The following is a 23,176-nucleotide window of genomic DNA, read 5'->3' as shown; positions in this document are numbered from 1 at the left end:
CGTTTGTTTAGTTGCGAATTTATTTGCTCCGATTATTTCAATATCTTAATGTTATTATTATCCTCATTAATCAATAAATAAAACTGTTTAAAAAATTGATTCGCTGAATTCATGAACATCGGCGTTTATTTCGAGCTCTCAAATTTTTAAGGGAGCTAACCACTGCATTCTATACATAGATGGTGACGTCACTACGTTATTGTCACTATAAATAGATGGTGACGTCACTACGTTATTGTCACCTCTAGACTAAGACGCATCACATTCCCCTGAATAGGGGAATTATGATTCCGCCAAAGTAGTTCTGCGTAGGAATAAAAATGTTAATAATGAAAGAAAAATCGTTTTTTATTGTGTGCTTAAACGGAGTGTTGTTTAAAGAAATGTTATTTAATTATGTTTAACTGTGATTATGAAGCTCTATTCAGACTCATAGCGATAATCAGAAGCACGATTACCTGACCTAGTTACGCTTTCACTTTTCACTCTCAAAAGAAGTGCTACCCACAATTCCTTTCGCGTTAGTACACAGGTCAGATAGACCGGTGTGTACACAATCCTAACCACTGCGCATACAGCGTCCGGTGAATAACGACACCCTAATGTTAACTTGTCAGAATTCGTGACCCTTTACCATTCGCTCTCAGAAAACAGTTTTAACCGTGATCATGAGCAATAGTTGGGTAAGTTGCGGTTGTTATCCACGAGGAACACGTTTATTTACCAAATTTAACGTTATTCCAATTTAACTTTTCAGCATTTTAGCTAATTTTAACTGGTTTAAACTTCGTCTGCACTCACTCCCTCAATTCTCATTTATTTTCATATAAAAGGTTACACATCACTATATAAAGATAAGCCTCAAACCACTTAATTGATTAAAAATTGGTTGGTAATAATTGTATTTGGTTACATAAAATATCAATGTATTGTTAAAGATTACCTTTTATAAAACGGAAACTGCTTTCGTCACATAGCAATTTTTCGCCGATTTTGAGATTAGTTCAATCTATGGCTATTCATTAAAACTATTTAAACAAAAACGGTATACATATCGTGTACACTAATTTTCAATAATGTAATTGTTGTCACTACAAATTATAAAATAGCCTTCATATTATGGCCATAAAAATATGCTAAAAAGCATAACTCTAAAATTAATGCACTTGTTAATTACAATTAATGAATCAAGACATTTTCTGCCATAAATAATAAGTATAATAAATCATAATAATTCGAATGTAAAAACGATTTCTCACCTTATTCATTCAAACGCTCATTTCCTTTCAAGTCAAGTATTTGACAAAGCAGACTTTGGGTTTATATATTTATAATTTTACAAGCATTTTAGTCAGTGTTTTAAGTTATATGTTTCAGTCCTGTTAAGTTACTTTCTGCGAGTATGTTTTAAACAACGCGTACAATTATACGATACGTGTCATAGTCGATAATAGTCTATATATTTACTGGCAAAGAGACGCCGTTAATCTTTAGCAAGTGAAAAAGACGACATGGCGTCCAGTTAGCTTAACGAAAAAAAAAACAATCCATACCGTACTGTCACATTGGGCAATTAGGTTAACTTGCGAGATTGTTTTTTCTGGGAAAAAACGTTGCTGAGAGCAATACAAATTAAACTTAAATTTGTTAAGTATGTATTGTACACAGGCGACATTTAATGTTATAAGTGATCATATAACATGCAACCACTAGGCAACTGTGGCATAACAACGAATGCGAACATTTAACAAATTGATTAATTATGTTCGATGAACGAAACACACACACACATCAAATTAAAAAGGTTTATAAGGTTAGCGATTTAGATTGATTATATTCAATGAAGAAAACAAGTGTTTAGATATTTTTCTTCGCCAGGAGTATTATTTGACGTTCAAAATCGTCATTTTTCCCCATCGCAAATGCGCTCTTTAAATCGATTTGTTCACAGTTTGACAAAAGGACAATTTTAAAACAATTGTTTAATATTCATGAACTAATGTATGCATGCAATTTTTACCAGCAATCGAATACTTTTGACTAAGAAGGCTGGTACAATATACGTTCGTTTTTGTCCGAATGCAGTTTAACAATTAAAATCCTCCAATGCAAGAGCGATGAAAATATAGCTAGATTTACTTTCCAACATTCAACACAATATATAATATACTTCTTGTTGACTGATAGTAACATGATCACACAGTTTCCCGTTTCCAAACGTTAGAGCCACCAATTCCTATTACATTTGCTGTCAAGCGCAGTCGACGCTAAGACGTTGTGCTTGGCGGAATTGTCAGAACTTTATGACATATGTCACAATAACTTCGTCAACCGTTATTAGAAGACGGTTGCACAAGTCTTCCTTCCACGATTAAGAGATCGTTTTCGCATTTCCATAGTAATTTGCGTAGTATTTGAGAAATTTTAATAAACTAACATAATGAACATATAGCTTACAAATTTAAAAAAATCTAAACCGTTCATCAAATATCAACATTACTAAAACGTACAAGAAATTATGATGTATTTGTTCGAAGACCCTTACACCGCATTGATTACATGTGCAAACATATGGATTGCTTACTTACTCGGGATGTTTCTATGATATAAATTGCATACAGAAAGGCGCCCATATAAACGCAACAATAAGTATATTATTTTACCTAAAGCATTTAGTTATCGTTTTATATATATCCATAAGAATAACAACCGAAACGATTTCTGCAAAGTTTGTTTATGCGTTTACATTTTTGGACTGTTTCTTCAAACATTAATTACGCAATATTTTTTTTATTTCAGTGACTTCACTATATGCCCTCAGTCATTGCAATAGGTCGGAATTCCACGTCTTCTATTTTCCTTTTCCTTTTTTTATCGATTGCCTTTGCAATTTTCAAGATAGCTAACATTTAATCAAACCATGCGTCGTTGTAGGCTTCTTTTACATTACATTTAAATCGATATGTCTGTGACAAATTTAATTAGAGAACTGAAAATTCGATCGAAGAGAGTATTCGATCAAATACATATATTCTACTGAACACAATGAGCTGTTTGGGCATTAACATTCAATCAAAGAATGCGTAGTTATAAGCTGCTTTGCCATTACATTTTAATTGATACATCTGTGGAGAACTTAATTAGAGAACTGACAAAGTCGATCAAATACATGTATTCTACTTAACACAAGGAACTGTTTGGACATGTAATTATAGCGCAAGAAAAAAGTTCTGGATGTTTGAATGTAACCAAGGTCGAGTGCTTTTATCAATTTTTCCCCACCAATGCTGTCTTATTGCTTGTAAGATGAGCTCACAGTATGGTCGCAATATTACAGCCATTTAAGCTGAGGATATAATACTATTTCAATAAATAAAACTGCGAAAATCATAGTTGTGATCTTAATCGAGTGCTTTGTGTATATAACTGTTTAGGTTTAATGTAACCGCTTATTTAACAGTTACGTAAATTACTATCCACAAATGTGTACAAACAAAACACTATAAAAGCATCAAGAGATATCAGTATAAAGAAGTGAAACTCCAGCTGCTGGAGCAGTATGGTCTTATTATATTTGGTGTTATAAGACTGATATAATATAACAGGACAGAGGCAGAGTCTTCCTAAAATCTTACAAAAATTAATACCACATTGGGCCAAAAAAAAAGTTTTTCATAAAATACGTTCAGAACACACGTGCATCTCACTACTATGTCCTGCTAAATTAAATTAAAGGACACAGAAAATGGTTAAAATGTAATTTGAAATAAAACTGTGGAAAAGTTACGGAGTAGAGAGATTGAACTGCATTATTGGATATAATATTTTAATGAGTGTGCGGTGTTGCACATTTTATATATTTCCTTTGAATTTAAGCTCGGGTGTAAATTTAAGTTAAAGTCTTGGTCACAATACACCAATTCCACAAGCCTTATTTAAATTAACGTTACCTTTAACTCTAGAAAGAATCTGTTCACGTAGGGACCTCGTTAAACATACAATTACTCAAAGAGCATTTTAACAATAATTCAAATAGGAAATATAAACATGTAAAACGTGTTTTTTCCGGTCACCATTGACTAATTGCTTTACGCGCATTCGCACAAGCTTCTTGCTTAAAACAGTTGTAATTTCTTAGTAAACAGCTAGGCTGTCATTGCACATAGGTCAATAAAAGAAGAACATACCGAGTGTCTTTCACGTACAGCATGTCTTACATGAAACATATATTCCTTTTTATAATACCATAGTACACCTCTATTATTGTCCCCTACCGATGAAACCGGAGGGGACTTATGGTTTGCGCTCTGTCTGTCAGTCATTATGTCTGTCACACTTTTCTGGATCCTTCGATAACTTTAAAAGTCCTTCATATTTTTTCATGAAACTTGAAACATGGATAGATGGCAACATGGAGAATATGCATTTCATTTTGTTCCTGCGTCAAGAATTCTGGTTGCTATGGCAACAAATAGACTAGAAATATTAACAAAAAGACTAGAAATATTGCTGAAAATAATGGATCCTGCGATAATTTTAAAAGTTCTTCGTATTTTTTCATGAAACTTGAAACATGGATTGATGGCAATATGAAGATATTGCACGTCATTTCATTTTGTTCTTACGTCAAGAATTCTTGTTGCTATGGCAATATATATGTATAAAAATTCTGACAATGGTGGTTTCACCGGTAAGGGACCATATTGTGTGGCAATCTCTTGTTTATTATAGTATTATATGAAAGGTTTATGGTGTTTTGTTAAGGACAACATAGCAAATACATGTGTACAAATATTTGTAAATATATAACGTTCAGAAGGAAATGTCCTTAAGGCACATGCTTAGTTGTTTTTTCACCACAGTAGGTAGATTGTCTACTGTTTTACCTCTTCTTTGAGAATAGATTACAGGAGACTCTCCGCGAACACCACACCTCCGTCTCCTTCGGTAGCAGACCCATCTCCAACTTGAGACTTGCTGATAATATTGACCTCATTGGTTGGTACTGGCAGTGAACTTCAAGGCCTCACAATCAATCTGTACGAAAGAGCAGGGGAATACGGGATAGATGTCAGCTCGGAGAATCATGGTCAATAGCACGAATAACATCACCACAAACAGCGAAAAACTGGAAGAATAGACCACATTTAAGTACTTAGGAGCAACCCTACCAAAGGATGTAGTCCATATATCGGACACCCAGAGTTTTTTTTTATAAATTTTGCTGTGACGGCTCTGTGAGTCCATATGGACCTTTCATTAACACAACCGTAGTTCTCCGCAGCTGATCAGTGCGAATCCCTTTGTAGGCGTGGTTCGTGACGAATTGAGGAAAGCAATGAATAAACTTCAAACACACTTATTATTTTCCTGAATGGCAACATGCGGGTGTTATCCTTTGGACGCACCGTTCGATGTTTCAACACACTATTCTTGTTGACATGTTAATGGTGAAATTAGACATGTGAATATTCTCGACATCGTTATCGATTAAGGCTACATCACACTTAAGATAAAGATTTTCCTGGTGTGATTTCTACGATCCAAAAGAATGCTAATGAAATATTTAATAATAGTATGTTTTCATTTCACATATTCATTAATATTACAAGCAGACTGTCAGAAAGTTCGTAATTTGATGAACGAAAAGCATTTTGTGTACTGCGAACTAACTGATAGCATCACTTTACGTTGGCAACATTGCGACAGTTTAACAATATGGTGGATAGAGAGTACAAAGCACAAGCACATTGGTTTGTGGTTAAGACAAGTAAGCGTTGGAATATTTTTTCAGTTTAAGTGTTTCATAGCCCTTGCATAGGATATTGAACCTTTGGGAAAAGACGGCGCATTACAACTTTCAGCAATCCTTTGGGTAATAATGTTGAATTTGAAGTATCCAACGATGGTACCAGCACCGGTGAGGTCAAAAAAAAACTCGACATGGCAACTACAGCTAGAAGGAGCAGATTAAGGACGAGCAGCTCCACAGCTTTCCCACCAGGCACAGACTCATCGAGTCCCTCGTAGTCTCCATCCTACGGCGGAGAGACATGCAGGCTTCACGCGGCAATGAACGCAGGGTACAGGCCTTTCATCACAAGTGTCTCCGAAGACTGCTCCGCATCTCCAACCTGAATAACATGACCATATAATACGTCCGGAACATGACAGCGGCACTTAATGGATATCAGGAACACCACAGACCGTCAAACGACGAAAGCGGGCTTGGTTTGAACTCAAGACACGACTCACCGTGCAAGACTGTGCTCCAGGGAATGCTAAAGGGAGGTCGCCGTCAAGGCCTTCAGAAGACAAGCGGGTCGGGAATGTGAAAGAGTGGAAGTCCCTTCCCATGGATAAGGTACTCATAACTTATTTTTATGAAAATATAACACATTTTTATGCTTTTTTGGATAACGTTATTCTCTCACATAATACCATTTGTTTTCTGTTTTTTTATTAAAGAATATTCCTTTAATATGTTCTTATCACATTCTATGAAAATACACATGTTCACCTCATAAAAATAAATGCAATTTCATTCTAAAGAGGAAACATATTTTTCGTAATGTAATTGGCATGCCATTCCTTACGGCTGTTCAAAGATGGCATTCGAATGTAATTAATCATTTGTCAATTTACGTCTTAAACGCCGTGAATAAACCCAAGCACTAACAGTATAAGCTCAAAATCTTCTATTTCTTTTTCAGTAAATAATTACGTCTAATTTAAAGCCAACCATCGACTTTCCTGACTTTAATTAAGTTCCAGGGATAGCAACGTGTACGTCAGAAAATAATGATGCGAAAGATGTTTATTGACAATTGTCTTAAAATTAAGCTCGGAAGATTTTGTATTTTAGTATTAAGACATCTATGAACAACAGAAACTGATCTTTTTTAGTAAAAGTTCTTCAGATGCGACTTTATGTGAAATTTAAAACCAAAATTCTCCCTTTCTTGTTTTTACTGCTTACAAATTTGGGAAAAGAGCCGAAAATTTACTAAGTGAAGATCTAAAGGTTACGTTATGTAGCGTACATCTTAAAAAGTCAACCAATGTAAAGAATAGTATATCCATTAAATAATGGTGTTAAAAGGCACCATGGCCAATAGTATAATAATAACAATGCGTCGTTTCTTTGAGGGGTGCTTTATAATGAGACCGGAGATGTGTAAACATGATAGATGAGCGAAAGTTCGAAGTCCAGGAGAACAATTATCCTCGATATGGATTTTTTGCAAAGCGTGCCAGCAGAAAATTAGACAAAAAATGAATGATCGGATACTAGGGTGAATTTTCGTATTAAAGAAACGTCATTTTTAGTGATCCAATTGCTTAACCGTTTTCACATAATATTAAGTTATAAAATCAATTTTTCTCAACATCCGTAAAAAAAAAAGAAACATTTAACAGAATAACGGAAAAGAAATAAACCATTAGGTCACAAGCTTTATAAACAATCGTAATTATACTAATCGTTCAAGAGTTTGAATGATTATCATGTATGGAATTAGGTTTAATCGTTGACAACTTCAAAATGCAGAAATAACACACCAAATGAATACTACTTCGGTATTCAAACGGTAAATAAAACGCCGTTTAAGTCTACAAGCTCTGGTTAAGGTTCGCTCTTTATTAGAGTCCATTGACACTTTAAAATGATTTTTGTCAGTTGAGGATACCATTCCCTTAGTTAATTTTACTCATGTGGATGTCATCAAATAAAGCAATTCATGCAAATATAAACAAAATGGCATTTTGATGCATCCGCACAAGAGGTCCCTTATAATAGCAAATTTTCCAATTGAACAATTCACTAACAGTTTAAAACACATTAAAAATGTACTGGCATACCGTTTAATCACAATCGGTTGTATACACATTGGTACTCAACTTCGCACATGAAACATGTCTGAACCAATGATGCCGGACTACGTTAACGAATTGTTTTGAGTTTTCCCTTTTATTGGATCAAATAAAGGAAATAATAAACGTGTTTCTATAAAAGTATGTCGTCTAGATAATTTTTTCGATCATGTTAATTTATATTTACCTTGGCCCATTCAAAAAAGGTTGTCTTCGGGCAGCGTCGGACGCACAACGTAGTTCTCGTAAATTGTCCGAAGCAAAGCTCGAGTTCGATCGTAAATGTAAGGATACCGTCGCAAGAAATTCACATGGAATTTATTGTCACACAAAAAAATGAGCATTTTGTATCTCGTGAAATCTGTGTTATCAGACCTCATTTAGCGTTGAAATATTTACTATTGATATTAGGAACACGGATTTTGTTAACGGTTAATTTTATTGTACGAAATATTTTTAGAAATATTCGATGATTTTTAGTATTTATGAGTCTTTTATATAACCATTTTTTTACTAGTTGTTATTATTACGCGTTAATATATATCTATGAAAAAGACACCCATTAGGAGTCCACTTGATATACATATGTAATTTTGTAATTAATAAATCACATAAACATAATATTATATATTTTAATATTGAAATTAACTACATTTACAAATGATTAGACAAGCGTACACAAGGAAGATATATCACCAATATGTTTCTCAGAATCTGGATATACGTTAGTTTCATTTTACAGTTAGACGAAAGCCGAATAAATCACAATGTAAACTTTGTCGCTCGTCATGGTATCACATATATAACTTACTCATGGCAGTTTATAATTAAAGAAAAAACATGTTAAGGGTGCGAATAATGTTTCTAACTCCTTGGTATCGTTGTCTATATTTTTTTTTGCAACACCACATGCTTGCTAAAGACAAACACACTAAGCGTGTAAATCAACACGAAAGGCGCATGTATCTTGGTCGCTGACCTGGTTGAAATACATCATAATCCGTTGTCAACGACTTGATAGCTATGTCTGTGAATTAAGAACAATAAGACATTATGTTGCAATAGAAATATCTCCTGTGCTTAAAACCAATGAAGATTTTCAGAGAATGAGATTTAGCCTTATATTATAGAAACAGTGCGATAAAGGGAATCACCTGTAGAATAGTTTTACAATCCAGAGATTTTCCTAAAATATATCAGAGGGCCACTGAAGAAAGTATCTTAGAATACGTCGTTTAGAGGAATTTTGCGACTGTTGGCCGAAATATATCATGTGTAAAATAATGTGAATAGTGAACGAAATATTGTTGACGACAGCCGACAAACGACATACAGCGGACAGTAGAGAAAGAATAACCTAACCGTTTCACACGCTTATTGAGTTCAAGTTAGTCACACAAAGATGATTAAAAAGCGAGAAAAAAACGCAAGAATTTTCAGGCACCGACGTTATAATCTTATGCTTTTTCGACCACAATGTTAATGACTGACTTTGGGTTAGGGAACGACGTTTGTATATACCCATATCAATCCCGCAAGTCATGTTGAGTTCTTGGCCTCAATATTTTGAGTCACATTTATGCATATCTTGGCAAATAATGTTTTGAGTTAAATATAGCAGCAATCATGTTACATCGACTCAGCATCATCCAGAAGGAAAAGTTATCATAGTACGAGTTCCTTTATGCACTGCCATTTACCTTTGTTTCGACAGTCGGACACTTGACAAAAGGTGAACACACCGTGTAAGACCGGTTAATATAAAGCATTGTATATTTAACAGGATTTATGTAGCTCTTTATATGACTAATCACAAATCAATCTAGATACTCTTTTTTCACATGTATTCACTTAAAAAAAAACAACATTTGGTCTGCCAAACCTTCTAAAGGCAATACAGACTGCGTAATTCAAACTCTATTTGCCATAAAAAAAAACATTTTAAATTGTAGTTAAATTTGATTCGAATATCGACTTTCCGTATAATGATTTTTCAGTTGATTTGATCACACGCGTGTTTAAGTTCTTTATTCATGCATGTACACATAAAGCAACTGTAAATCGCAGATATATAATTTCGGAAAACAATTATTGATGCAAGACTACGTTGCTAAATATTAGCACATTCTTCCTTCAATTGGAACTCCCATACAATTTCAGATATGCACTTCTAGATAAAAAGTACCAGACGGATAGATACGTTTTATTTACAAGGATAAATACTAACCTTTGCTTAGTGGATTTGAAAGAAAACCGAATAGTTTTAGTCCGAATCATTTCAAAGTAGATCTATCAGAATAAAATACTTTTAAAGTAAGATAGGAAATAATAAATATTTCCATTGAAACCTTCACTTCATCACAACAAGTGGCTTTGTTTCACAGAACTAAGCGGATATCTAGATTCAAATTTCTGCCAAAATCACGCAACAAACCTAGTGCGAACTACCGGAGACAGCTGCGCGTTAACTTGGTAAAATATTGAAAAGCTAGACACACTTAGAGACAACCGTGTTTGAAAACCACATCAATATATTTCGGATCTGTCGATTTCAATCTGCTGACCCAACCGTCAGTGCTGCTATATTATACTTTGCCCGTTTTATCGTTACAGAACACGCGCGTCCAAAGTTCAGATCGGTATTATGGTTGTCGAGCGTCGCACATGCCATTGGTCCGTATGCACTCACATATATTTACCGGTAACAATTAAGACAAAAAATATAAATTACGAATGCTGACGTGTGTTCGAAATATGTAACAAGATATATTGTCCAACCCATTCGAACTTTAAAGTGATCAAGAAGCATAGAGAATACTTAATTAGAATTTGAATTAAACATCATTGTAACACAGTTTAGTCAACACATACAATAGCCTCAGTTAGAAAGACACTGTTAAATAAGCATGAATATATTATCACAGATATATAATATTTAACGTTGAATACTAGCTTAATCCATTACTAAGGGTTCAATCTTAGAAATCCGTGGATTGTAGTGAAATGCAATTATGGTTTTTGGATGTTGTTAGGCAAAGATATTTCCATTTGCCTTGAATTGAGTTCTTCATCTGTGAGACGATGCACTGAACATAATAGGGCCAGTGATATGAATATTTGAGATCAATTTTCCACTGAAAAGTTGCTTTACCGGCATGAATAACGATGTCGTAAAAGCATCAGCGAAAAGGTTAAAGGTGAAAAAAAGGGTAAATAAAGTGAAACTGCACCTGCAAAAGCATGTGAGCAATGTGGCTAAAGTTCACTTAATTGTTTATTGAGCACGTTATTTACTAAAAATACATCAGCGAGAAATGTATTCGCTTTATAAAGACGATTTCTGAAGTTCGAAACATCATACATGTAACGACTTCAGATCTTTTCCGGAGTATTAAAGACAAGTGTACAAATCAGACAAACTAAGAATTAAATATATTACACTAATATGTGTATAGCGTTACATGTGGCATTGGTTCGACGCAAATTTACAAATAATTATAATTCATTAAATAATATGATTTCGGCAGAGTATCAAGTTGGATGTGATTAGCTTCATAATAATTATCAATCAGTGTTCGCGCAGACGTTTGTATCATAGTAGCACGTTCTATGTGTGTGTTAAATTACATATCAAGGTGACGTATATGATAGCGTGCTCGAGATTGTTAGTCATATCAAATGCCACCACTATTCGCATCGTCGGATACCCACGACTCATCGTCCCGTTACACTCAGATATAGAGTGAACGGCGGACCGAAAAGGGTCGAACGTAAGTATCAGAAAATGTTTTTTGTACATCGTTTTTTTACAATTATGCATTGATATGTATCATATTGCTATTCAGATGATATAAAGTATTATAATAAGTTTAATATTATTCGATTATCTCCTTGAATCATTACATCTTAAATTATTGCCTTCATATTATTGCAAGAAAATTAAGTGCTTAAATGCGTCACTTAAAACCCACGCAATTAGTATTTATAATTATATAATCAAGGCAATAATCTTGTTTTGAAAGATTCTTTATAGGTTTTTAGTGTTAAACGTGTTGTTTCCGTTGATATAATATTTTTTATACCTTTATCAAATACGAAACTTAATAACATAATTAAAATGCACAAAACGAAGGACCAACTCCGTACATACCACCACTAAGTGGTAAACATGCTGTACAAATTTTGTTTAAAAACAAAATATGAAAATTATAACAGTATAGTATCCGTTATTTAATCACTGAATTAATAAATAATATGTATATGTTCACATAATTGAATACTTCTTTTACCATCTTATATTTTATGATAATAGAAGACATGTGTATATGCGACAAATATCGGATAGCTTTAGTCTTTATGGTAAATCGATATAAAACTAAACAATTGGTTGTATCGAATTTTTCAAAGAGGTTTTAAAAAGGATAGGTTTTTGAACAACTGAAGAGATAGTATTACTGTCATTTTAAGTTGAATATCTCATGAGATTAAAAAAAAGACACATCAAACGTACTAACATTGTACACTGCTTATACATTTTTGTAATACTAAATATAATTAATATAACTTATAAGAGGGTAAACACGATTTTCTCACCTACCTTACACTTGCGTTCATGTCCTTTCAATTCATTTATGAGACAATCCAGTTGTGTAGAGAAATTACTTCTTTTACAAGCTTTTTATGCAAGGCTTTAAGACATTTTATTTCAGGTTTTAAGGTATTATGTTTTGATCCTCAAGAAAATCTTGTCTGCGAGTACACATCAACATCGATTGAAGAAACGCATGCAATTAAATACTTGTCACAGCAATGATAGTCTATCTATTTACTGCCAGAGAGTTGCCGTGAAACCTTTGCAAGTGAACACGACGACAATGTTTCCGATAACCTTAAAGGACAGACGGTCCATACCGTACCGTCAAATGGGCATAAAGGTAAACTTGTGAACTTGCTTTATCTGGAAATGTCGTTGCTGAGAGCAATAAAACATCAAAAGAAAATTACTTAAGTATTTATTATGCACATGGGACATTCATATTGAATGATGGTCTTAAAACATGCAAAAACATTCTTTATTGTAAATTAAATGGCGCGATCTTTTTTCATTAAATTTGTATTGTTCTTAGTAAACACATTTTTTTCATACAATCATTATTCAGTCATCTTTCAACTAGTTATATTCGACAACTAGTATTTAAAGCTGAAGTTTCAACTAAGAATGCTATGTGCATTGCCCAGCAGAACATGTAACAAATGTATTTCAACTGGTTATGGTTTTGCTTGGATATATATTTACTGTAATTTTGAATGCCTTAATTAGTTGTATATTAAATAAACGAGATACCTAACCGTATAAGATCTAGTAACTTGCGGGAGGGAGGGCGATCCGACAGTCGGGCGGACGGTCAAGATGCTTCAAGGTAAACAATGTCTCCTCATTTACTTGAACAATTTAGATTATTTCATCATGAATCTTTACTATAATGTTCGCACGAATAATATATCGGCCACGTTTGAAAAACCGCAAGATTGCATGAAATATTTCAGTGTTATGAAAATGAATTCAAAAATGGCTAAGACACCTTGTCATCTCATTAACTCGAACAGTTGTAATCGTACCATCATGAAATGTGTTGGCAATATTGATTGGCATCGTTTTACGACCAAGGTTTATATTCAGGTAGATTGTCTGCAGAACTTCTGAATTATAGACTTTGCATTATCCCACATCTGTGAAATACAGTGCATACATACATGGAAGCAAATTATATCATTGCATGCTTTTTATTTCACGAAGAAGTGTCATATTGTGCATATTTTTGTGAACATAATTAAAGGGTGTAATTAATTTATTTCTCTAAATTAACACATTGTTTGGATAAATTGTTCAATAAATGCGCCATTATATTAAATGTGCGTTATCAGTTATGCCGAATTGTTCAATATGTAGACCATTATCTTTAATGTGCGTTATCAGTTATGCCGAATTGTTCAATATGTAGACCATTATCTTTAATGTGCGTTATCAGTTATGCCGAATTGTTCAATATGTAGACCATTATCTTTAATGTGCGTTATCATTCAAATAGTTTCGATCAAGTAATAATTCCAAATAATCAAGAATGTGTTCACATTGCTATGATGTGTGTCAAGAAGTAATTCTAAATGATCAAGAATGTGTTCACATTGCTACGATGTTTCAAGTAGTAATTCCAAATTATCAAGAATGTGTTCTCATTGATATGATGTGTGTCAAGTAGTAATTCCACATTTTAAAGAATGTGTTCACATTGCTATGATGTGTGTCTGTAATTCAAAATTATCAAGAATGTATCCACATTGCTATGATGTGTGTCAAGTAGTAATTTCAAATTATCAAGAATGTGTTAACATTGCTATGATGAGTGTCAAGTAGTAATTCCAAATTATCAAGAACGTGTTCACATTGATATGATGTGTGTATGTAATTCCGAATTATAAAGAATGTGTTCACATTGCCATGATGTGTGTCTGTAATTCCAAATTATCGAGAATGTGTTCACATTGCTATGATGTGTGTCTTTAGTTTCAAATTATCAAGAATGTGTTCATATTGCTATGATGTGTGTCTGTTAGTGTTCACATTGCTATGGTGTGTGTCTGTAAGTGTTCACATTGCTATGATGTGTGTCTGTAAGTGTTCACATTGATATGATGTGTGTCCGTAAGTCTTCACATTGCTATGATGTGTGTCTGTAAGTGTTCACATTGCTATGATGTGTGTCTGTTAGTGTTCAAATTGATATGATGTGTGTCTGTAATTTTCATTTAAACTGTACAAATCATTTTTATAAAAAAAAATTGTAACATTACTTCAGAGCAAACTTTATTTGGAAAAGACGATAAAAAATTATAATATAATAGATTTCGTTTGGATCTCAGACCAATCAGTAGATAGAAACAACCACCGAATTGTGGTATTGACCATCGAATACTGATAATAGTTACGGGTTCGTATTTAAAATGATTTAAAATTAGACAGGTCGGTTTGTACCAACAATTCAGTGATGGGATTTTCTAAACTAAAGTACTTTCCGAAGTAAGTTAAATCATACACATCTTAAGTATGCTGCAGCCACCAGATTTGAAATTTTGTATTGCCTTTGTTATTGGCAATGTATTAACACTGAGATTTGCAATGTCAGCAATATGGTGGCGCCTTGCACAATAATCCACTGCAATTATCACAAGCTTTATACGTATCTTCCCAAGCATAGTTATTTAGTACGTAATAAGTGCCACTATGGGGATGTCTGTCAGACAATCATTCCTGATTATCGCATATAGCTAGTCCATTTTCATATGGAATAGGAATATCGGTTACAACAGAGATATGTCTGATTGATACAAATATTTGAGCCGCGCTCTGTGAAAATGTGGTTTAATGCATATGCGTAAAATGTCGTCCCAAGCTAATCTGCGACGGTCCGCACAGGAAAAGGTAATACTAGGACGATACATGCATTTAAACCCCTTTTTACAGAGAATGGCAAATTTATATATTCCATCAGCAGTAATTTCTCTTCCATATATTTCATTTCACTCTGCAACTTGGATGAATAATTAATTATCCTCAATCCATTGAAAACAATTCCCACATATATGCCCTGAAAACAAGTATGTGACGCTTGGTAACCCTCGCAGCCCCTTATCATGCGAAGCCAGAGCACGTTCCTTTCCGGGTTAAATATGATTGCTTAGTGGTCAATGTTTCTTTTCACATTTATCACGAATAGTTAACAATAAAGGTCAATATATATGTCATGCAATTACATAGATAGGAACCAATGCATTATTGTATAAAGGGCACACTAGAAGGTCTGCTTTTGTTTTTCAATAACTCCAAACCGATAAAACATAAAAGGAAATTGAGTGTCATTTTGACGATCGTTATTTGCTAACTAACAACAAACACTGCTTTCAAAGAAATGAAACTAAAAAACTATGTTTTCATTAACACATGTTTATACACAGTTGTAAATTCCCGGTAGAGAACAAAAATGGATATTTGCAATTTTAAGCTAAAATTATTTAAACCTAAAGTGCATGTGTGTAGGGAAAGAAAAAATGTTTACATGGTAATCCTAATAACAGAATATTCAATATATTGTATAAACGAAAAGCTACATAAAGCTGAGCATCGGGCGTGTATTCAAAGTACAGATACATTATTTGAAGAAAAACAAATGAACATATACTTCAACATTTTAGATCTTCAAAAATAACATTCAATGCAAATGTCATTAATAGCGTGATAATTTCAATACATTTGTCTGTCATTGATTCAAGTGAAATAATGCATATTTTTTACTTAAAATATTCCATTAATTAGATCTACATTAAGCTGATTATATAGTTTCCCCAAATACTCTTCACGTTTTGTTATCGAAATATTCTTCACAACAAACGCAACTTGTACTATTTTCTCACAGGAACATAAAGAGAACCAATATCTTTGAACAACTGACCTTAATATAACCCTTTAAAATGAAAGTTTAACCATCGACGCACTTCAGACAGTTAAGGTGGCAACATAAATACCCTTACTGAAACATGGTAAAAAATCAAATATTTACTAGAACTCCTTTGAGCAAAATATGATACATTCACGTGGCTTCGGATTTCATAAATTACAATTATGTACATCTCTGAACTATTTGGCATAAAGCATATTGTTCAAACATAAGGATCACAAACAAATAACACAGAACACAGAACACAGAACATATACCAGTGCGTCTTCGAATTCACTTAAATAATTATCCATATATATTACATAATCGACTTTAACTCTTTCTCTAAACTTTGTTTTAAAAATACTCATACCTGTGAATCCTTAAGAATTGGCATAGACTAGCCCGTCGTTGATTCTTGAAACAATTACTTTGCATGTCCAGTTGCACAATTGTAGACCTTTTACATAAATCTCGTGATGAATTCCAAGGTTATTTTATTTTACACTTAATGATTTGGTCTGAAACCTGCGACTGTTTGTCCAAAAGATCCCGATTTCCACTGTGCTTATAAAAAAACAAGTTTAGTTTGGCTTACCCTATAACGTCAAAATCATCATATGCCATGGCATCTGTTATCGACATCCGATCTATATTAAGATCTTGTGTATGGTTTAGTGTATTTGCATCGCAACATTTGAACGTACTTTAAACATATCGACAAAGTCGGATTTATTGTTGAAGGGATGTTTTACGATGGTGGTATACATTTAATTAAATACATTTAAAATAAATAAGCATTGAACCAAATATTATTGAAAACACCGTGAAATGTTGTTTTGAAGTATAAGCAAAAACTGTCCATCCAATGTATTGGTAGACATCGTTTCTAAACTTAAAGACACCCCAACGACAGACTAACCTTGTTCGACTCCAGCCAGTGGACCTCACTCATGGGTCGCCTATTATATCCCTGATTGCATTTCATTCATATGTAAAGAAACAATAATACGAAGAAAATGATAAATGACTAATAGACTTTTCACGGTCTTCAACATATGAAAGCAAAGAAATGCTTATTTTACATATTAATAATTAAATAAAAATCGGGAATTTGGTTAATGTTCTAAAACAGATTGTTCAATTTTTCTTTATTTTTCAAAAATAAATTAAATAAATGATTTTAGGTCAACAATCATTCCCAAAGAGTAACCCATTTATCGAAATTTAAAGAAATGAAGACGAGAGTCAGATCTTTCAACAAAATGATGATCAACATTAACCAAATAACTTCACAAGTTGACGGAAGCTTTCAGAAATATAAGCGTTCACATAAATACCTCACTTGTCGCATAACTGTTTGAGCATTAAACCATTCGAAGAACTTGATATAACAAACAAAAATAGCCTCCACAAGATGTTTTTAATTGTTTCCTGTTGTTTACTGGAACGCAAAACCGACAAATGTGTTTGTTTCTTTCTGCGCATGAGCTATGCGATTTCGATTTTTAAAATTAACGTGTGAAATAATTGTAAATTACAACGCGGATAGATAGACTAGGTTAAATATACATCAGTTAATATATATCTTACAATAAAACAATAACCAAATCAGGAAAATATGTTGTTGAATACGATTTTATGGCAAATGACAAATATAGCAGTTCGAACCATCGAAGGTGCAAGTAAAAAATAACTCGAGCATAAATGAAACAAATACGGAAGGGTCACTTCCATGCATGTGTTCGGGTTAAAACCCGTTTCCAGTTAACAAAGTGCATTTGTTTTTATTCCGTTACTCTTTTTGAAAAAGTGTAAATGCACATAAAATATGGTGATGCATGTTATACATACAATTACAATATAATTGATTATGTTTTATCGTGCCTCAAATAGGTTCTGTTAACAGCTAAACAGTGTAACTGCTGTGTTTAAAGTCTCTTGATTCATAAACAAATTAGTGTGAATGCAAATAAATTCTTATAAAATGTTGCTGTATATTGATTTTACTTACGTCTAAAAATGTAGAGGTGCATACTTCTGTTTTTAAGAAACTTAAGATTTAAGTGTTTCCATATTTTCTTCACTAATACTTAATTGGATGACACATTTATTTATATGCGTATAAAATATCTTTATTAAGGACACACGGCCTGACAAATTACATTTTACGGAAAGTTATCGTTTCTCAAATTGCAATACAAACGTATTTAAGTAGGCCATGAAATAATAATAAAGTAGTTATTAATCGTATTGTTTTTAAACAACAGATTATTGATAGTTGTACTGGGGTAAATTAAGTAAAGATACAACGCTTGTACCAAGCGTATAATAACGTGTACTTCCGATTCACTTCAAGCACATTCAAACATAGTTTACAGTGATAACCGTCAATTCATTTCACTATGTCTTATGCCATTGTTGCATTCATTGGATTATTTTCGGACAGCAATTGCGATAAGTCTTGACTACCAGCTTCAGTGCAATAATGAAATGTGACAGCGTATAGCTAAACATCATAATTCAATTTGTAATAAAAATGGATTAAAATAGTCAGATATAACCTTTTTCTTGCCTTTACTTTCGTCTTGGAGTTACACTTCGCTCCGAGTACTATAAATACTGAATGTTCGCTGAAAATCATTCCTTAGCTTTGGAACACGACGAGGTGTAAGTCGCATTGCTTTGATTACTGTTGAAATATAACCCTCCCACCCTCCACACAATTACTGTACTTGGATACTGGCCAGTGTTTGTATATAGTTTCAGTAAAATGCGCACATATCCGGAAAACAGGGTCCCGTCAAGGCTGCTTCCATAAGACCATTGGCTATAGTACACGGAATCAACCAGTTGTCAGAGTAAATCAACCTCAAAGCTGTGAATACAATGCATTCGCCATGAACTTTCAATCTTCACTTCGGGAACAAATTATTTTCTTTTTGTTTTATGTGACTACTTTCAATCAAAACTTCTGCAGGATGAGACCTAACATCCGGTGGTTCAAAGACAATAGCCGCTGGGGCTGCCAAAATGGTACAGGTTTCCACGCTTTTTTCCATGTTTCAGGCACATATATAGAGAATAATAGGTTGGTGACGTGGATGGAGAATGGTTATCTGGCAAGTCGGAGGAAGTTCGGCTCACCCGATAAGATCCTCCGACGAGCCAGATAACCATTCTCCATCCACGTCACCAAACTATTATTCTATTTATCCTGTCACATTCGTTGAAATGTTTCTAAAATATCTAGTTTTCGAGTATATTGTGTTTAAATATTTAATATGGGAAAAAACACGCGCGAACAAAATCCTTGTTACGTCAAGTCATGCAAAACGCTGAGGCTAGCTTCCATCTTGTTAAACAACAAAGAAATCGAGTCAATCGTTATTAATTCAATACACAAAGACGAAATTATGCTCTTAAAATAATAATGTTTACACAAACAGTGCTTCACATGTATTTATTTTTTTTAAAACAAGTATATTTTATTTATAGAAAATAGTACAGGCGTGCGCATGCGCGGAGAGCAACTGACGGATATTCGAGGTCACGTGGTCATCTAGCCTAATATCTTTTGGAATATTAGGTTACCTGGTTATCGGGCTGATTTAAAGGCATGTGACAGGATAAAACATGGTTTGTGGTTGTTCCTGGGCGACTTGCCACATTTGCAGAATGTGTTTACCTTCTTATATTACACCTTATTAATATTGCTGCGCCGTTTTGAAATAAATCGGCAATATTCTATCAGCACACGTCCTTCCGGTGTTGGGGGATTCTATAAACATTTCTTGTAAGTTATATGCTTTCATATCGTTCAATGGTATCTTAAATTCTATGTGTATGTGTACCAGCCTTGACAAATGTTGTGCCAAACCTTAGGAATAAAATATTAAAACTTCTGTTTAGCTTGTCGTTGGATAACAAATTATCACTTAAGAACACTGTTATAAATCAATCATCCCAGGACCATTGCTACGAGACCACGACAATCAACACGAGCAACAACACGGAAATTCATCGTACGTTTTATTATTAAATGGTTAAAACCTTTTGATTAAAAAATAAAAGAAATCCTTTATTTTAAGTGAAAGATTGATTGAATATTGTATAATTTCGTTACATAATTAAAATCCGTTGTCTGTGAAGTGAAAAGTTTACATTCACAGATAAGACATTTTAAAGTTATTTGTCGTAACTAAGTATATGCAGGACTGCTTATGTCAGTAACATTTTGATACGTTGATGCGTTTGTAACGCTTAAGACGTCAAATCTTGTATTAAATACTGTTTTTTTTTATCACATGCTATACCCTGTTTCCCATGTAAAACAACCATTACATATTTTTTTATATTACACATGTGTAATACAACATTTTAAAGCGTTTTCATCGGCTTAGTTTTCGTTTATTGACCAATCGCATTTTACTCAGTTTTGTATCCAGTAGGTTATTTTGCTGAAATGACGTTGCAACGTAAAATGACGTCACGAAATGTAAACAACATTCGGGAGTAATCATTATGTTTGCGTAAATATTTATTTTATTTGCTCATTTAAAAGCATGTGATAAAAAAGATCTGACACTCGTTGTCATATCATACCATATTTTATTAAACTCGTCCAGAAAATTCGTCGCTTACTAACAAAATTCCTGAACTCGTTTAATAAAATATGGTATGATATGAGAGCTCGTGCCAGATCCTATATATATGATATGTAATACCATGAAATATTGTGCATTATCAAAAATTATTATCATTATGTGATACTGGTTTATTATTTGTAATTTCCAACAGGATACTTGATGTAAAGCGTGTATTTAGTATGTACATTCTGTTTTTGCATTCCATTTTAAAATTATCCGTTACCATGGTAACATTTAAAATATCAAAGATTCATTTTTTATTGTAATAATTAAAAAATGTAATAATAAAACAATTTAGATCTATTTTTTTAAGTTTTTATGTTTATTTTGTTTGCCGATCGATATTTACTTTAAAAAATGACATATCATATACATTTAAATAGTTTCCATGGAAATGGCAATTGTAGTTTCAGAAATTATTAATTTAAACCTATCTGCATATAATCCGATCAATTGGGTATGCCCTAGGCAAAGGATGCTGTGTATAGTACATTATATTTAATATTCTTTGATTTCTTTGACAAAACATTGTATAAAAACGTCAATGTCCTACTCGTTACCATGACAACCAACCACTATATGTTGATTTTTTACAACATGCTGTGTGTTTTCAATACCCATGTACAATTTTATCATTTTCATGATGACGTATAATGTATATATATATATATATATATATATATATATATATATATATATATATATATATATATATATATATATACGTTTGCAATTGATTTTTATATACCATAACAAATATTCTTACGTATTTATCATGTTGCCATAGCAACCATAATAAAGCGATATTAATTATAAACTGTTGTTTTCCTATATTCAATAGTTTGCCCTATAAGATAAAAGTAAATTCATTTAATTCTGTAACAGGGCTTATTTCAATCCTTCGTGAACCTAGCCCTTTAAATAATAAATGTGTATTGTGCAAATCCTTATGTTTTCTTTCAGAGCATGTAAGCAACCAATAAAACATATATTTGCAATAGAGTAATAATATAAAAAACCAGTCAAAATCATGTTTGCATTTTTTTTGTTTTATCATTACGGTGGAGGAGTTTGCAATTGGAAATTCATCAGCATCTGAGTCCTTTAGCAATATCTTACCGTCTTCTAAGCCCTTGAGGTTTTCGGATGGAAAGGCTGGAATTCCTTCTCTCGGAAAACGGGTTAACGTCTGCCCCCACCAACATTCTTAAACTCGTCCCCGGATAGCACTGACCAAACATATCGTCTAACGCTTAGACAAGCTTCACTTTTAACAAATTTAAAGCAAACAACACGCACGTATTTCAATATAAAATATCGTTTTCGTTTAGTGAAACCCACTATGTCTAAATCTAAAATATACGGTATCCATACACAAATATATTTGCTTAACATTCAGATAGATGTGAACCATGTGAGTATACGACGAGCGTCAATCTAGTTTTGAAGTATTCTCGCGGAAAAGATGTTAAATTTTGTGTATATACTTGAAGCTCTCGGATCAATACGATTATGGTCGTATACAGTTATGCGCTGAAAGGTTGCATCGCAATCGACGATATTTGTATTCATACATCATTTTGACGCTAGGTTGAATCCAAGTTCTAGAATCAGCATGGCGTTATGTTCACATTGTTAGAATGTGCTATTTGTTGTTGAATATAGTGTCATCTGCGATTTATTATACCGCCACATTGATCTCTGCCTGATATAACGCTGCCTGAAATATTTTTAAATCAGTTCGCGCAAAACAAGTACAATCATTTTACACACGGAACATAATTTTCTGAAAGCATCATGAAACATCATTGTGACTCAAACCATTTTAAACTCAAATTTAAACATTTAAAAAGTTAATTTTTAACTGTGATCATTAAATTATAAACTATTTAAGCTGGCATTGTCGTTGTGTTTGCAACACAGTAACATATTGTACTACATAATTGCGTTTACGATGTTGCTTGCTGCCAATTATTTCCCATAATTTCCGCAATTCATCTACGTAAAAGATTGAGAAAACGTCATTCAAGTGATCGATTTCTATATTACTGTAAAAGAACAGAGTCCTTTCATTTTATTGTGCGCTTTTTTTTGCCAATTAAATCTATAACATTTTCATCACAAACGCGGAAAAAAATCGAAGTGCAACTCCTGAATGTTTTC

General features: G+C 33.2%; 1 protein-coding gene across 2 annotated transcripts in view; it reads right to left on the bottom strand.

Moving 5' to 3' along the window:
- Positions 1 to 22,573, bottom strand: part of LOC127858862 (uncharacterized) — an 84,484-nt gene extending 61,911 nt beyond the window's left edge. Inside the window, exon 1 of one of the 2 annotated variants that reach the window (XM_052396201.1) lies at positions 22,133 to 22,573. In XM_052396201.1, the coding sequence (XP_052252161.1) occupies positions 22,133 to 22,254 (122 nt within the window). In that variant the 5' untranslated portion in view covers positions 22,255 to 22,573. The remainder of the gene's footprint in view (positions 1 to 22,132) is intronic. The other variant, XM_052396200.1, reaches the window with a different exon arrangement.
- Positions 22,574 to 23,176: the final 603 nt, after the last annotated feature.

This window comes from Dreissena polymorpha, chromosome 14 (assembly GCF_020536995.1).
Source record: "Dreissena polymorpha isolate Duluth1 chromosome 14, UMN_Dpol_1.0, whole genome shotgun sequence".
In the NCBI taxonomy this organism is placed as follows: domain Eukaryota; kingdom Metazoa; phylum Mollusca; class Bivalvia; order Myida; family Dreissenidae; genus Dreissena; species Dreissena polymorpha.
This window is presented reverse-complemented; position numbering and strand designations above follow the sequence as displayed.